The 17061-nt window shown below is 34.0% G+C and overlaps 5 protein-coding genes across 6 annotated transcripts; 2 read left to right on the forward strand and 3 right to left on the reverse strand.

Moving 5' to 3' along the window:
• Nucleotides 1–64: 64 nt before the first annotated feature.
• THG (tRNA-histidine guanylyltransferase) lies at nucleotides 65–2296 on the reverse strand. Of its 2 annotated transcripts, XM_014353543.2 has the most exons (4): nucleotides 1862–2296; nucleotides 1331–1691; nucleotides 1006–1250; nucleotides 65–924 (listed from the first exon to the last, which is right to left on the reverse strand). In XM_014353543.2, exons 2-4 carry the CDS (start codon nucleotides 1605–1607, stop codon nucleotides 373–375), a joined length of 1074 nt encoding a protein of 357 aa, XP_014209029.2. In that variant the 5' UTR covers nucleotides 1608–1691; nucleotides 1862–2296; the 3' UTR covers nucleotides 65–372. The 2 variants fall into 2 exon arrangements, with proteins under 2 accessions (XP_014209029.2, XP_014209028.2); XM_014353542.2 differs by having other exon boundaries at nucleotides 1331–2296.
• LOC149376018 (tRNA (guanosine(18)-2'-O)-methyltransferase TARBP1) lies at nucleotides 1948–7551 on the forward strand. Its single transcript, XM_089593865.1, has 10 exons — nucleotides 1948–2358; nucleotides 2437–5197; nucleotides 5283–5536; nucleotides 5595–5811; nucleotides 5890–6042; nucleotides 6120–6467; nucleotides 6531–6702; nucleotides 6777–7105; nucleotides 7195–7331; nucleotides 7390–7551. The coding sequence occupies exons 2-10, from the start codon at nucleotides 2438–2440 to the stop codon at nucleotides 7541–7543; spliced, it is 4524 nt and encodes a 1507-aa protein (XP_089449991.1). The 5' UTR covers nucleotides 1948–2358; nucleotide 2437; the 3' UTR covers nucleotides 7544–7551.
• Nucleotides 7552–7666: 115 nt separating this feature from the next.
• Nucleotides 7667–8534, reverse strand: LOC149376019 (ATP synthase F(0) complex subunit g, mitochondrial). The gene is made up of 2 exons (XM_014353548.2): nucleotides 8408–8534; nucleotides 7667–8019 (listed from the first exon to the last, which is right to left on the reverse strand). The coding sequence occupies exons 1-2, from the start codon at nucleotides 8442–8444 to the stop codon at nucleotides 7760–7762; spliced, it is 297 nt and encodes a 98-aa protein (XP_014209034.2). The 5' UTR covers nucleotides 8445–8534; the 3' UTR covers nucleotides 7667–7759.
• Nucleotides 8535–8876: 342 nt separating this feature from the next.
• TBCC (Tubulin-binding cofactor C) lies at nucleotides 8877–11293 on the reverse strand. The gene is made up of 3 exons (XM_089589236.1): nucleotides 11013–11293; nucleotides 10147–10445; nucleotides 8877–10062 (listed from the first exon to the last, which is right to left on the reverse strand). The coding sequence occupies exon 3, from the start codon at nucleotides 10047–10049 to the stop codon at nucleotides 9015–9017; it is 1035 nt and encodes a 344-aa protein (XP_089445362.1). The 5' UTR covers nucleotides 10050–10062; nucleotides 10147–10445; nucleotides 11013–11293; the 3' UTR covers nucleotides 8877–9014.
• Nucleotides 11294–14942: 3649 nt separating this feature from the next.
• On the forward strand, nucleotides 14943–16880 carry CIAPIN1 (cytokine induced apoptosis inhibitor 1). Its single transcript, XM_014353547.2, has 5 exons — nucleotides 14943–15363; nucleotides 15455–15717; nucleotides 15796–15940; nucleotides 16013–16125; nucleotides 16191–16880. Exons 1-5 carry the CDS (start codon nucleotides 15210–15212, stop codon nucleotides 16302–16304), a joined length of 789 nt encoding a protein of 262 aa, XP_014209033.2. The 5' UTR covers nucleotides 14943–15209; the 3' UTR covers nucleotides 16305–16880.
• The last annotated feature ends 181 nt before the right edge of the window (nucleotides 16881–17061 follow it).

The raw sequence follows: 17061 nt of genomic DNA on the forward strand, positions 1-17061 counted from the left end.
TCTGTGAAATATAATAAAAGACTTATTTTTATTAATTACTAAAATATTAATACTATTAAAACGTAAAATTTTAAAAAATTTAATAGTAAAATACAAAAAATAACATTAAAGATAATTCAATCATTCAATAATTTTAATTAATGAAACCTGCTCGTCTTATAAAGAAAATCAATTACAAGTAAAAGAAGATATTTGGAATAAATTATTTAAAGCTTAATGATAATCTTAAATGCTTTAAAAATCTGATGTTACGTGAAATAACTAGTTAAAAATTATTGATATGGGAATATACTATTTTATAATGTACTAAATAGAAGATTTTTAAAAAAATATTAAATATCAGTTCATTCCATCTTGATCGTCGATAACTATTTACAAGTGGTCTTGTACACGACTTAAGTCATTTTTATTTGATCCTAAATCATGTTGGTTCATTTCAGTGGCATTTTTTTTCATAGGCGGACCACCATGATACCCAGATGTTTGATTATTGTTTATTGGATGGGGTGCTTTTCCTAGTGAATTTTTAGCTTGCAGTGGAGTTTGAGGACACTGAGGACCATATTGAGGGCCCTGGGCAACCAATGGCTGCTGTGAACCTAGAGGCACTTGTGGACATAAAGGTTTTGGAAGTTTTTGAGGTACGGGATTACCAGTTGTATTGTTAACGTGGGGCTGATATGTTCCTAAGCTTTTCAAGCCAATTATTTCTGGATTTTCTTTCCAAAATCTATCACCAATGATGTCATCTACTAGAGGAACTATGCTAGGTTTTCGATGACCCATTCCATTAGGAACTAGTTTCCGCACCAAAGTAGATCCTTTCCTGAAGATGGCTGGCTCATTGTTGTAATTTATGCCAATCTCTTGGAAGAGAAGTTCATTTTTGTGAGATGCCAAAGTACCACTCAATCTTTCCTCAGCCTAAAGCAAAGTTTTATATTCATTAATATTTTTGTTTACTAAAGCTGTTTTTGTTACTTGATAGGTGAACTTTGAAAGCACCTGTTGTGGTGACATTTGTTTTTTAAGAACAAGGCTCCAAAAGCAAGTATTATACAAGTTATTAATGTGAACATCGGCTTGTCTCCAGGCCAAATAGTCCCTCAAATTTTTGTCCGTAGGATACAAGACGACTCTGGCATCAAACGAGGGTGGATAGTGTAATTCCTTGTTCTTAAAGTACTGTGGCCAAAAGTAGACATAGGAAGAGGAGAATAACGAACAACAGTTTGTCATGAGTTTGGAGGCTACAATAAAAAGTACAATATTACTTCAGAAAAATAATTTTTTGTAAAAACGAACCTCCCAAGAGATGTAACCAGCCTACCTCTGCGCTTAAAGAGCGACGTGTCTTTGCGAAAGACGAAGGAATACTCGTCGCTTTGCCCAAAGGCGATAACAATTTCCCTGAACTCCTCCATAACCGTGGAGGCTGCCCGGTTCATTAGTTCCAGGGCAGCGAGGTCATTGGGCTTTATGAACTGATGAGCCTCAGAGAACTTTGAGAAGTTCCGGCCGTCGATCCTAACCACAATCCAGCAGTTGGGTAGGCAGGAGTCCTCGGATTCAAACTCCCTCACGTAGTCGTACTTGCTCTTGGCCATTGTCGAGGTCGTGTTTATAAGCCGGAAGCTCAGCAATCCAGCATAACGGTCACGTGTTGCTGTCGTCGCTACAAACGAGCAAAACTGGTGGCACTTGTTAATAAACTTCATTCAGTAAAAAGTGTGTTGCGCGCCTTTTCACACCAGGATAGCCATCAAGTGAGCTCCGACACGTAGGTATTTCGCGCTGGTGAATAATTGGTGATATGGTGATGGTCGGCGGATTGTCGGACCAGACACACACCACAAATTACCTTCAAATGCTATCTTTGGACCTTTGGACGAGTTCCCCCGTTGATTACCTTCTTCTTCTTTTGATCATTTTGCCGCCAGTGTTATTTGAGCACATAAATATGTGTATAGTATCATACACTTTACTTTACTGAGGTAAGACTCCGTATTCTGTAACCGTAAACCGTAAGTATACCATTACCATTACACTGTACTTCACACACATACACGCAAAATCGTCAGTCAGCTGTTGCTATTAGTGTCGAATTAAAATATCTGCAAATGTGCAAAGGGTGCAAATTAAGTGCAAAGTGAAAACGATATAGAGTATATACTTGCACATGTGCATGTGCAGTGTGTTAACACGTGCCGCCGGTTACGACTGTTACGAGAGGTTTGTTGGTGGTCAGGTGAGGTAAACTTATTGTTTACCTATTCCGTACGTGATACACGCTTAGAACGTGATACGTGACTCCGAAAATTGACAATCTTTCGGACATCTTTCGTTTTCACACATCAGGTTCGAAATTTTATCTAACAAATACTTACTTAATTTTTCTGTTAAAATTATTTGTTAAAAAATAAATTTTTTTAGTAGTATGGAGCTTCACGAACAATTTATGAAAATAGCTGGATCGGAATCATCGATATTCAAAACTCTTGAGGATTCTTGTATTGTTCATGACTCGATTGATTCCATTCTGATAAAGTCCATAGAAGATTGTTTCAATAAACTAAAAACTAGTCCGGCCAAACAACACTTGGAGTTAATGAGATTACTGTTATGTCAACTTTACAAATTAAATTACAAACATGGCAGAAATAATAAAACAAAACTTGCCGCAAAATTCAATGAATTTGCCGAAATTTTTACAATTGAGAAGCTAAGTATTAGTAAAGGTGATAAAATTGTTGTCTATGACATCTTGATTTTGCATCTAGTCCTCTTTGAAAATCAGAACAATTTAATTAATTTGTTTGAGGATTTCAAAACTTTCGTTACTTTAAGCCAATTAAAGAATAAACTTTCAACTGATTTTCATCTGAACGTATTAAACTGTTTTTTGGAGTCTTGGGAAATACTTTATTTTCTAAGCTTTAATGAAGATTTAAATCCAGTAAATAAAACACACTTGGAGTCGTGTAAAAAAGTGTTAGTTTCTTCGATTTTATACGATCTGCAAACTTTTGTACTACATAAAGAAACTATTGAATGGCACTCTTTCTACTGTATTTTACGTAAAATCATAGATATTACCAAAAGTACTAAAATATTAAGTTCATTTATTCACGAAATTCCTCTTGAAAACAATTCAACCTTGACTGTTTTGTGTATTCTCTGTGATTTAATTTTTCCTGTTGATTCATCAAAACTAGATGTAGATTATAATTTAATTTTAAATTCAGACTTATGGTTCTTATTACATACTAAGCTTGTCCACGCTCAGTCCCCAGAACGCAAACAAGCCTTATACTTTTTCAAGAAAACAGTGGATTTTATTAGTAAAAATACAAGCGAAATCAAAAAAGCTAAACTTTCCATGCTGTCAGAGTGTAAAATCAACCCGTTTATTTGCGATCTCGCAGGAAGCAAAAGTACATTATCAATAAAAGACTTGTTAGTTAGTTTTATATTAATAATGGAAGCTTTAGAAGAAAAACAAAAGCATTTGGTCATTCCAAGTTTGTCACTGCTTAGCGATTTGGAAAAAGGCTGGGTAGAACATAAGCAATGCGGAAATTGTTTCGATTTAACGTGGCTATTGTGTGTTTATACAAAAATTTTGCATCACGACAATAATTCTGTTATTAAATGGGGATTATTGAGACTATTGCAGTTTGACTTTATGGAGGAGAACACGTATAATTTTATAAAGTTAATCGTCGTATCTTTGAATAATACGTTCTTGTATGAAAAGAGCATCAATGAAAGCGATCCCGAAATTTCACTTGCTCTACGTCAGTGGTTCATTTATAATCAACGCGAAGATCAAGATTCAATAGAAAGATTCGTTTTTTTATCAAGTCAAGTACCATGGGGACCAGTACCAATGTATTACACATTAAAATCACTGCTTTCCGCTTCAAATGAATTGGAAAATTCCACCAAGTGGACAATAGAAACATTAGATTCAATAAGATTCTTGATGGAAAGCAATATAAAATTATATCCTCCAAAGCTGAGGTCAACATGTCAAGTGATGCTAATTAAGATACTGTCGCGGTTTTGCGAAATTGAAGACCTTTCAGTCATGGCCAATTTATTACACGTATTCTTAGAACAAGATATACAAGAGCCTAGTTGTTGGCTTTCTCTGACGACGTGGATGTACAAAATTCCCCACAATGTATCTATAGATTTCATTCGTAAAACTTGCCTGGAACTTAGACTCAACGACGCAAACGAAAGAATTTCAATGTCCGTTTTTGCTTTGATAATTCAGTTGCTGTACGAAGGACAGGTAATCTGTCAAACGAAACATTGTCCCGCTACTCTAGAACTACGGGCTCTGCTTTTACATTTGAGTAATGTCGATGTAAGACCGTACGTTGACACTAGCTTTATTATAAAAATCTTAGATCTAATTTATCATTTACTGCATTTACAACGGCCTGTTCCCGACTTCATTCTACAATACTTTATCAGTTACAAAGAGACTGTGTACAGATTTATCTTGAAACTACTGAACAATGACAATGTCACGTACAAACAATCTCGAGTTTGTTTAAGAGCTTTAGAAAACATCAACTATCGCTCAGGTGGCAAAAATAGTACCATATTAATTGTTACGGGCGATAACAAAGTAGAGTTGGAAGACAAGTGTATACGAGTTCTGAACAACGCCAACAAGCACAACGAAGTGCAATTGTCACTTGCAGTACAACTGTGGAGCGATCATTCTGATTTGTTTACTTATAAAAGCAAATTTTTCCACGTAATAGTTAACGAGCTGCTGCAAATACCGAAATCGAAAAATCTCGGCGGCGAATTGACGGGAAAAATCGGCCAAGATTACTACGTCGCCTTGAGCAGATTCATCAGAAATCACGTCCTCGCGTTGAATATTGCTGAATTTAACGAGATCGACGACTGGCTCGACATACTTTCCGAAATACTCGATGCTTCGGGGAATCAAGTTTTGATACACTTCAGCGACGTAATGCGCTTGTACAGTACTTTTATTCGAAATGATAACGACAAGTTGGAGACTTTCAATTTTTTAATAAAAAGCTTTTGGAACTGCAATTTCGCCAGTAAGAGGGACAAAATATTCTGGATGGTCAATCAACGACTGACCGCATGTGTGAACAGCTCAAACTTTTTAAGTTGCAAAACTCTACGCGTCACATCCAAAGAGGTGAGTTGCAATTTTTTTTTTACAAAATATTTTTTTGCAAGCACCTATAAATATCCATAAAATTCCATTTTTTTTTTCTACACAGTTTATTAGTCGAATGTTGAGCGAGGCAGACTCGTTGTCTGTTCTCAAGTACATTTTACTGACTTGCAGTGAAATTGAGGGGAACTTTAATCATTTCACGGAAGTGGTGTTGAACGGGCTACTCCATGGGCAAGTTTTGAGGCGCGATCAAAGAATCAGCATGCAAGCTTGCACGGTAGGCGATGATTCGGAGCATCTCCATGACTTTAAGCACGAGAAATTAAAAAATGTCGAAGTCCACGATTTTATAAACAGGTTTGTGGTTGTGTCGTTGTTATAAATTTAATTTTTAACTTCAAACGATACATCACAGGCAATCAAACGTCGACGCAGCTATTCGAGCAGCAGCTGTTTTGCAACTTTGCAATGCACTGAGAGAACGCGCTGCTAATGCAGATTTATTTTTGCCATTGGTACTGGAAAAATTGTTACCTCTGAAAAAGAAAAGATACTTTGCCGATTCACAGCTCCACAGGATAAAGCATCGAATTTTTCAAGTTTTGTTGATACTGCAGCCTAACTTGAATGAGGTATTTTTTTTCAAAACTTGTACGATTGTTTTTTACAAGCACATCACTACACTGATCGCGACGAACACCTCTTTTCAGGAATCTACAAAGATTTTATACGAAAACTTGTGCGATTCATTCGTTGAGGATACCGATCAACATAGCATTCGCTTGATGAAGGAGTGGTTACTTGTAAGAATTTATCTGTCAAACGAAAACTTACTGGTGAATTTGTGGGAATTCTTCGATAAGGTCCGATTTAAATGAATTTGAGTGTAAATAATTCTCTCATCATCATCATCATCATCGCATCTATACATGCATTGCAGATTTACAATGAAAGGCCGGGTAGTGCGAGTTCTATGATTGGAATTATATGGCATGTTGCTCAGCTACTGAACAAGGAACAACTTCAGAAATTCATAAGGACGGCACTTTCAAAACTCGGAATATGCGGCATGGGACAGCAATTCGGAATGCGTTTTTTCGGTCAAGTATTTTTTGTTAAACTTTACGAACTGCTCGATAAAGACTGTGATATTAGATTAGAGTACTCGTGCTTTTATAAAGCGATCTTGGAGAGTTTAAATAATGGGAGCTTTAAGAAAAATCCTATGAGAATCGATGAAGACTTTTTTTATACAGTATTTAATCCACTAGAACACTACAGTTTAGAGGTAAGAGTATTATAAATAAATTGAATGAAAAACGCTCTATTATTTTTTTTTCTTTTTTATAAGACGATATATCACCAGTTACCTCGATTAACCAATGTTAGTTTTGAAGAATGGGTAACAAAAAAGATTTTCGAAGAACAAATGCTGCTGGATAATTTAAAAGTTGACTTTAATGTCACTAACTCTGATAACTTGTTGAATCAGGCGACTATTCCTTACGCTATTTTAAAATCCAGTAAGTGTTATTTACTTTTTTTTTTCTATAAATTATCCGAGGTATTGTGATGAACCATAGAATTAAATTTAAAGATGAGCGCTCGAAAGCGGAAGAAATTGAATCTTCCGGAACTACGACGGATATGCAGAAGAAAATAATCCCGTGGAAAATAATGTTGCCAAATGATGAAGAACTTCAAGAATTGGCGAGTTTATTGAGCTTAAAAAATGGAATAAAAAGTCCGCAAAATATGATAGTGGTAGCTTCTTTAATTGACAAACCACAAAATTTAGGTGGAATAGCGAGAACGTGCGAAATTTTCGCAGTTAAAGAACTTGTCGTTTCCAACTGTAAACAAACGGAAGAAAAAGACTTTCAAGCTCTGAGTGTGTCAGCTGATAAGTGGTTGAGGATTATTGAGGTATTTACCCATGTTCATATGAAATATTGTACATAAAAATTAACTAAAAACTAATTAACAATACATAAAAAGTAAAATTAAAATTATAGGTTAAATCATTTTTACTTAATAAATACTTACTAGAATTAAAAAACTCTGGATGGACCCTCATTGGAGCAGAGCAAACAGCCAACAGCGTAAATTTAGTTGATGTGAAATTTCCAAAGAAAACTGCTCTCATTTTAGGGTAAGTTTTCATAGATACAAATATGAAATTAGTACTTCAAGTTATGTCTTGATTTCAGAAATGAAAAAAACGGTATTCCTGCCAATATTATACCACTATTGGACATATGCCTAGAAATACCTCAATTTGGTATCATACGCTCATTAAATGTCCATGTAACAAGCGCGATTTGCATTTGGGAGTATGTAAAGCAACACCAATTACTAACGTAAATTTTTACAGTGACAATTAAAAGAAAATTTTTCAACTCTTGTTAATTTAAATTATATTTTTGTAAATAAAAATTTCAAACAGTTTGAAATCAAAGAGTGACTTTCTTTGCAATCAATCGCATGTTTAGATATTCCCGACATTTATTGATCTTTACACATTTATTAGTATTTATCTATTATAAGCATGTAGTCATCTATTTGAAGTTAAAATTTATTTTAAACATCATAACCCACAATATGTCTTTTGCCAATGCATTCGCCGATGAAGAACCAACAGTAAACTTCAATAGCCACCAGTGTGTTTAATGTTGCTTCCTTGACTGTGAGATTTTTGAATGAACCAGTTTTGGCACTGTGGATTAGTTTAGAGATCCCAGAACGAATGGCTGGAAGATCTCTTGGAGATGGTGGAACTAATTCAACCAATGCATATCTCTGGATGATCTTCAACTGTGGAGTAGCTGCCTTAATTGTGCCTGTACAAAATCAGGAATTCGTTTTGATCACTAGCAATTTAATTCTGCAAAGTTGTAAATTCTTCAACAAAAAAGCACTTCAAACTTTCACTGGTTACTTTTTAATGAAATGAATACGATTAATAAAATATATTGAAACTGACACATAACCTTAAAAAAATGTATATTGTACACTCGTAAGCAAATAGAAAAAAAGTTCGATTGAATACTAAATCAAAAAAACCATGACACAAAAATCGAGTGATTGATTTTTTCGTTAAAAAACCTTTTTGAAACAATCAATCGATTGTTACATAAGTATGTTTATCTCTGAAGGATCCACGACAATTGATGTAGTATTGACATTCTCGTATAAATAATAAGCCAAATTCAATAAAATACTACTTACTTTGCAAAAGAGAAGGAATTTTGGCTAAGGCTCCCATTGTTTAATTATTTCTTCAAAGAACTAACGTTCTTCAAAGTCGTTTCTCCCTGCAGCAGAAATATTAGGCGTACAAGAACTGCGAGGTCCGCGTTCCACTTTTCCATATGTATATATATATATATGTGTGTGTATATATCACAATAAGGTCAATAAGTATTATATTAGAGAGAGAGAGAGAGCCCGTCAGTCAGCCCGTTAATGCTGATTCTGATTTGATTCTAATCGATTAATTAAAGTTCCATCAAAAATCATTAAAATTAAGAATTGAATCGGCATATAATAAGTACTTATATAATAGATGATGATTGTAAATTATAAAATTTACTGAATTTCTATCAAAAATATTCACTAATCCGGAATTTTCATTTTTCTAAATTATGGTTAATTATAATGAAGTGTAAATTTATAAGCAGAGATATTTATTACCATGTAATAAATGAGTAAGTAATATTACTTTAATGTGTAAAAAGGAAATACATAGTTAATTTTTTTATACTGCATACATTGATTTTCCCAGTCTCTCATGAAATTAAACTTATAAAATTTATAACATTTATTGTACAAATAATCAATCCCAAGATTTCACTCTCAATTCAGGCTCTAGTATGGACCAATTTGGAGAACTTTTCTCTTTCGACAGCCAATTAAAGTCGTCAATTGAGTCCCAGTTGTTGATTTTGTGATCCAAACCAGCCAACTTAAAATGATTCATTTGATCTTCGTAAGACCAATTATAGGGAGCAACAAATATTTTTGCCGAATCCTCTATAATTGCTCTGCTTGTCACGTGCAAGTATATCTTACAATTCGTAGAACTATGTAGTCTAAGTTGCTGACACGCAAAGGCAAAATCACAATCACGACAGTTATCAACAAACACAGATGTTGTCACTGGTCCAATTAAAACAGTGCATTGTACAAGACTAACCATGTGAAGTGTATTTGGAGTTCCGTATATTCTGACTGTACACCTTGTTAAATCAGTCAGTAACACATCGTTTTTATTCACATTTTCAGCATCTAGTACCAGCTTTTCATCCGTTTTCCCTAGCAGCATGCACGTGTTATCCCCATACTTGTTATAAATTTTTTTACTACACTGTTTACCTACACCGTTTGCTGCATTTCCTTCGGTTATCTTCATGTCCTTTAAACCATCAGTCACGTCACTTGGTTTATCGGATGATTTTTTAATAACTCGGCGATTTTTAAAGCCGAATTTTTTCCTTGGAACTAGTTTTGCTTCCAGCTGGGCTGCATCACTTTCCAGTATTTGAAGAGTTTCTTGAGCTTTACGGATATCATACATCTTCAAAAATATTTTTGATTCAAACAAGTAATTTTTTAGCATCAGTATATCCTTGTTGACTTTATCGAAAATTTCCAATAGCGAAGAAGTAGGAGCCGATTCAGCACTGTCGAGTAACTTTTTGATATTAGTGCAAGTGGAATCAAAAGCATCTTTAAAGTAGCTAGCTTGCTCTGTTTCAACGATGAGCTGTTGTTTCTCTTCTTTACGCTTTTCAATCACATTCCTACGCTCTCTGTCTCTTTTGTTGATACGCTCGGATAAGCTTTCTTCGCTGGGAGTGTTAAATTCCATGATAATTTTGTCCCTAAATAATTTGAATGCGTTAGTTTCAAATAAATATGAACTTTTTACAACACGTAATAATGTTGAAACTGCTATGTATACTTACTGAACTTTACTGATTAACAGTTTATTAATCGTTATCTCTTGTACTCATTTACATTTCCTTTGATCATTATGTCGTCATCCACTAAGCATGTGTAATCTATTCTACTTTTATTGATCATGGATAAAAAATGTTGCAAAAACTCCATTACATTTTTCTTTGCTCTTCTGACATGTCTCCGTTTCGGATCCAATAATTTTCATCCAGCTTTGCCAAATTGTAATATGGGTTTTGTGCTTCACCAAGACTATAAAATCCACTTAGAACCATGGGATAATTCTTGTGCATGTAGAGTCTGAAATCTAAAAAAAAAGAACTTCAGGTATAAAATCTTAACTTGATTTAAATCATTGTAAAACTGTACTTGGTTATGGGCAAAGAACTTGATCAAGATGAGAAAATTACTAGAAGTAGATTTGAAAACTACAAAAAATAATGTTTGTTGAAGAAAACAATATGCCATGTCACTGGTGCATGTGTACCTGACATTAATTCAATTGCCAAAGTATATAAGCAGGCTTGTTGAATACAGGTACCGCACAAACCATAATAAAGAAAATATCGAAATATTAATGTTAGGAAAGTAAGAAATAGTATAAGGGAAACAAAAATTTTTATTCTAGAAAGTTTTTTAATGACTCTTGATATCCTATCGAGAGAGACCGGATGACGACAGAGATGTAAATAAAATATACTCAATAAGGCAAAAGAGTAGGACGAAAAACAGAAGAGAGCGAGAGAACTATAACCTAGAGAACGCGATGTTCATTCTGACATAAAAGATCATATATTATACACAAATATATGTACGCAAAACTCGAAGGAAGGGGGTGGTCAGAGCCGTGGAGGGTAGTTACAACGTGACTCACCCCGCGAATGATTCATGTACCGCCAGACACCGTAGGCGGCAGCGAGAGCTGCAAACTCAACACCGATAAGTGCTATCATCCATCTGAATTTGTTATTCTTCGGCTGCTTGACCAGCATAACTCCTGCTGCTGCTCTTTCTGTTCTCCTATGCTGCCGTTTCGTGTGTTCGTTACCTTTGAAGCTGTAAATCGGACTGTTAAATACGTGAATAAAAGATGTTATGCTTCCGATCTCCTGTAATGGCTGTATTCCGCAAATACTGCCAGCAGTTAAGTTACGTATAGGTCGTGGTAACGCCGCATGGTCGGGCGGCGCTAGCGTCAACCTGTACAAGGTATAAGTCCGCAGGCTAAGTATACGTCCTTAACCGCCTTTTTCACTAACGTTTAGAATAATGATTGAGACAATCAATGATTGTATCATGAGTTTTTGTATAAAGTTCAATTTATACAAATAAGTTGGTAAATATAGGCACACATGATTAATATTTAAACATTTTAAGCTGTATAAATATATAACATAGATTCCAAATATGCATTATTACCGCTGGAATATGCTAACAAAACCAAATATCCGTCTTTCTCACCCAGCAAAATAATAGGTATCTGTATAATCCTGTATCAATTTATTGCACACATGCGAAATGTTCAATGACAGTAAACAATGACACAATTTCAAACTTTACTTTTAACTCTTCATTTCACACGTAATTTTACAATGCAATTGATAAATTATTATTCATACAAAAGTATTAATATTCTTATAGGAGGTCGATTTTCAGGCAAAAGATTATTTGTAAACTTGCCGTAAACAGCACAGCCAAAGTCAACTTTTTATTTTCTATCTACACAACTAGTTGCGGCTGGTTTTAGCGTTTCAGATTTCTAAACTAAAAAGTGGCCCTAAAATTCTGAAGGAAAGCTTTAGATATTTTAGGCCATAGAGCCATGTTGTCAATTATAAACCAGCCGCAACTTATTTGACAGATACAAAATAAAAATCCAACATTTTCTGTGCTGTTTGCGGCAAGTTTACAATTTATCTATTACTCAAAAGTATAAATATATAGGAGGTCAATATTCGTATAAAACATATACTGCAAACTTGCCGCAAGTAGCACAAACATCGTTAATTATTTATTTTGTATCTATTTCAAGAGTTGCGGCTGGTTTATGAGTGACTAAATGGCTCTAGGGCTAAGCTGCCTAAAGCTCTCCTTCAGAATTTCAGAAGCAATTTTTGGCCAAAAAAATCACTACCACTAGATGGCGCTGATCCAAATGATTATTACTACTTGTAGTAGAGCCATTTGATCAATTATAAACCAGCCGCAACTAATTAAGTAAATACAAAATAAAAAGATAACATTGTTTGTGCTACTTGCGGCAAGTTTGCAGTGTATGTTTTACATCAATATCGACCTCCCTTATATTTACACTTTCGGGTAATAGATAAATTGTAAACTTGCCGCCAACAGTGCGAACAATGTTCACTTTTTATTTTATATTTATGACATTAGTTGCGGCTGGTTTATAAGTAATTAAATGGCTCTAGGGCTAAGCTGCCTAAAGCTCTCTTTCAGAATTTCAGAAGCAATTTTTGGCCAAAAAAATCACTACCGCTAGATGGCGCTGATCCAAATGATTATTACTACTTGTAGTAGAGCCATTTGATCAATTATAAACCAGCCGCAACTAATTTAGTAAATACAAAATAAAAAGATAACATTGTTTGTGCTACTTGCGGCAAGTTTGCAGTGTATGTTTTACATCAATATCGACCTCCCTTATATTTACACTTTCGGGTAATAGATAAATTGTAAACTTGCCGCCAACAGTGCGAACAATGTTCACTTTTTATTTTATATTTATCAAATTAGTTGCGGCTGGTTTATAAATGATTAAATGGCTCTAGTATAAGTATAGTAATAATCATTTGGATCAGCGCCATCTAGCGGTAGTGATTTTTTTGGCCAAAAATTGCTTCTGAAATTCTGAAGGAGAGCTTTAGGCAGCTTAGCCCTAGAGCCGTTTAATCACTTATAAACCAGCCGCAACTATTGAAATAGATACAAAATAAATAATTAACGATGTTTGTGCTGTTTGCGGCAAGTTTACAATTTATCTATTACCCGAAAGTGTAAATATAAGGGAGGTCGATATTGGTGTAAAACATACACTGCAAACTTGCCGCAAGTAGCACAAACAATGTTATCTTTTTATTTTGTATTTACTAAATTAGTTGCGGCTGGTTTATAATTGATCAAATGGCTCTACTACAAGTAGTAATAATCATTAGGATCAGCGCCATCTAACGGTCGTGATTTTTTTGGCCAAAAATTGCTTCTGAAATTCTGAAGGAGAGCTTTAGGCAGCTTAGCCCTAGAGCCATTTAGTCACTTATAAACCAGCCGCAACTCTTGAAATAGATACAAAATAAATAATTAACGATGTTTGTGCTACTTGCGGCAAGTTTGCAGTGTATGTTTTATACGAATATCAACCTCATATATATTTATACTTTTGGGTAATAGATAAATTGTAAACTTGACGCAAACAGTGCAAACAACGTTAACTTTTTATTTTATATTTATGAAATTAGTTGCGGCTGGTTTATAAGTGATTAAACGGCTCCAGGGCTAAGCTGCCTAAAGCTCTCCATCAGAATTTTAGAAGCAATTTTTGGCCAAAAAAATCACTACCGCTAGATGGCGCTGATCCAAATGATTATTACTATACTTATACTAGAGCCATTTAATCATTTATAAACCAGCCGCAACTAATTTGATAAATATAAAATAAAAAGTGAACATTGTTCGCACTGTTGGCGGCAAGTTTACAATTTATCTTTCACCCGAAAGTATAAATATATAGGAAGTCAATATTCGTGTAAAAAATGCATTGTAAACTTGCCGCAAACAGCACAAACAATGTTATCTTTTCATTTTGTATTTACTAAATTAGTTGCGGCTGGTTTATAATTGATCAAATGGCTCTACTACAAGTAGTAATAATCATTTGGATCAGCGCCATCTAGCGGTAGTGATTTTTTTGGCCAAAAATTGCTTCTGAAATTCTGAAGGAGAGCTTTAGGCAGCTTAGCCCTAGAGCCATTTAGTCACTTATAAACCAGCCGCAACTCTTGAAATAGATACAAAATAAATAATTAACGATGTTTGTGCTACTTGCGGCAAGTTTGCAGTATATGTTTTATACGAATATTGACCTCCTATATATTTATACTTTTGAGTAATAGATAAATTGTAAGCTTGCCGCAAACAGCACAGAAAATGTTGGATTTTTATTTTGTATCTGTCAAATAAGTTGCGGCTGGTTTATAATTGACAACATGGCTCTAGGGCCTAAAATATCTAAAGCTTTCCTTCAGAATTTTAGGGCCACTTTTTAGTTTAGAAATCTGAAACGCTAAAACCAGCCGCAACTAGTTGTGTAGATAGAAAATAAAAAGTTGACTTTGGCTGTGCTGTTTACGGCAAGTTTACAAATAATCTTTTGCCTGAAAATCGACCTCCTATAAGAATATTAATACTTTTGTATGAATAATAATTTATCAATTGCATTGTAAAATTACGTGTGAAATGAAGAGTTAAAAGTAAAGTTTGAAATTGTGTCATTGTTTACTGTCATTGAACATTTCGCATGTGTGCAATAAATTGATACAGGATTATACAGATACCTATTATTTTGCTGGGTGAGAAAGACGGATATTTGGTTTTGTTAGCATATTCCAGCGGTAATAATGCATATTTGGAATCTATGTTATATATTTATACAGCTTAAAATGTTTAAATATTAATCATGTGTGCCTATATTTACCAACTTATTTGTATAAATTGAACTTTATACAAAAACTCATGATACAATCATTGATTGTCTCAATCTTTATTCTAAGGGTCAAATCTTCTATATATTTTTTGCACAGGTTAGGTTCGGTTAAATAAGTTATACTTAAGTACTTTCAGCAAATCAGCAAGCAAATTTAACATTGCCACATTGCCAGTTGTACGATTGTCACGTTGTAATAGGATTGCATGTAATTACTTAGTTACGTACAAGTACTTGAGTACGCGTGACTTTTTATTAAAAAATAGTGGTGCTAATAAATTATAGATTAGAAATTTGCTTGGTTGGATTGGTATATATACTTGAATCTCTTGCTTTTGACACAAAGACGTTATGGCTAATTTTGTGAAAGAAGGCAACAAAGTCATTGTGCTGTTAGCACCTGGTGAAAACGAAACTGCTGCTAAGAGTTTTATTGGTGAAGTTGAAAAAAGTGTTGGAAACAGTGGCCAAGTATTGCTTGTAAGCTCAAGTGAATTGCAAGATCGTGAGTAATTTTGTTTGACTACTTTTTCGTAACACAAAGATTTAATAATATTCTTACAACGAGGCATCACACTAATTTTGCCAAATTTCAGGTAAATTTGATTCATCTTCAATGGATATTATATTATCAGGATATACAAGCTCTTATGTTCATAGTGAAGACTTGTTAAAAGAATCATTTAGGATTTTAAAACCAGAAGGAATCTTAGCAATGCGTGAATTGTCTGACAGCAAAGGAGATTTCAATAATCAAATTCTTAAAGTCATGCTGCAAGGATTTTTGCTGCAAGAAAAAGAGCCTAAAGCTGTTGAACCACACTCCTATGAAATCATTGCAGAAAAACCAGATTACGAGGTGATTTGATATGAATATTCAATACATACTTATTTTTAGTTGTATGTTACATCCAATTGCTTTTATTTTTGATTCTAGATTGGATCGAGTGTCAAGATTTCTTTTAAAAAGCCCGCAACGAATGTTTGGAAATTAGATGCTGATGAAGAGGAAGATTTAATAGATGAAGATAATCTTTTGGATGAAAGTGATATTTTAAAACCCCAAGCTGCCTCCTTAAAAGGTGAGTTCATTACTCTGAAAGCAGAAAGTAAAGAATGTAAATGTAGAATAATTAGAAAAAATTATATTTTAGTTTGCAGCACAACAGGCAAACGTAAAGCTTGTAAAGACTGTTCATGTGGTTTAGCTGAAGAATTGAAAGGAGAAGCAGCAGTAAAAGAGCAACCAAAGTCATCCTGTGGCAGTGTAAGTAAATCTTTTTTATATTATGTGTAATACTTCACAGTTGTACAAAAATTAATTTTTTACAGTGCTACCTTGGTGATGCTTTTCGATGTGCTAGCTGTCCTTACCTTGGAATGCCAGCTTTCAAACCAGGAGAAAAAATTGTCCTTCCTGATGCTCAACTGACTGCAGACACGTGAATATTCCAGTTTTGCAAAAGTGGGTTACGACATTATTTAGTTGATGTATAATTTTTTTTAAATTAAAATTTCAGTGTTAAAATTTTGTGGAAAATAAGGATAAATCAAAACCATTTGCATTTAGAAGATAAAAGCCATTTTTATTTATTATTTACTTTTTCTTTTATTATATTTACAATTGTACCTCTACATTATTTTCGTTATGTAAACAGTAATTCAATACTACAAAATGTTTAATCTACACAGTGAATTGAAAAAAAAATTTCAAGTAAAAATTATTATTGACTGCTGTTTACATAGCAAATCTCTTAGCATAGAAACACATCCCTTTCACCATAAAACCACTATCACAACTCTGTGGATGAGTGTGTGGGAGAGGGCTATGTTTCAACGCATCCTTAACTTATATTTGATTTCTAGTTGGTAGGCCACTAGAAAAATTTCATTTAAAACAATCATCATGTAGTTATTGAAAGATTATAGCAGACTTTTTTAATCTCAAACATTTTTTTTTAAACATGGTAATTTGTAAAATGGCAAATTTTGTTTTTGTACAGAATAAAATGGTTGAATAAAAAAAAAAATAGCTGCTTTGCTATAGTTTTGGTCAATGCTCCTGCAAATATGTAGCTGTATTGGCATAGATAACAGTGACATAAATTGGAAATGAAAGATTCCATCTGCCCAAAAAACGCATATCTCCCGAATGACGATTTATACTAGCTATAAACACATGAAGTCAGTTGTTACATGATCT

This window comes from Copidosoma floridanum, unplaced genomic scaffold (assembly GCF_036245765.1).
Source record: "Copidosoma floridanum isolate Cflo_tuat_1 unplaced genomic scaffold, Cflo_Japanese_pri ptg000001l, whole genome shotgun sequence".
In the NCBI taxonomy this organism is placed as follows: domain Eukaryota; kingdom Metazoa; phylum Arthropoda; class Insecta; order Hymenoptera; family Encyrtidae; genus Copidosoma; species Copidosoma floridanum.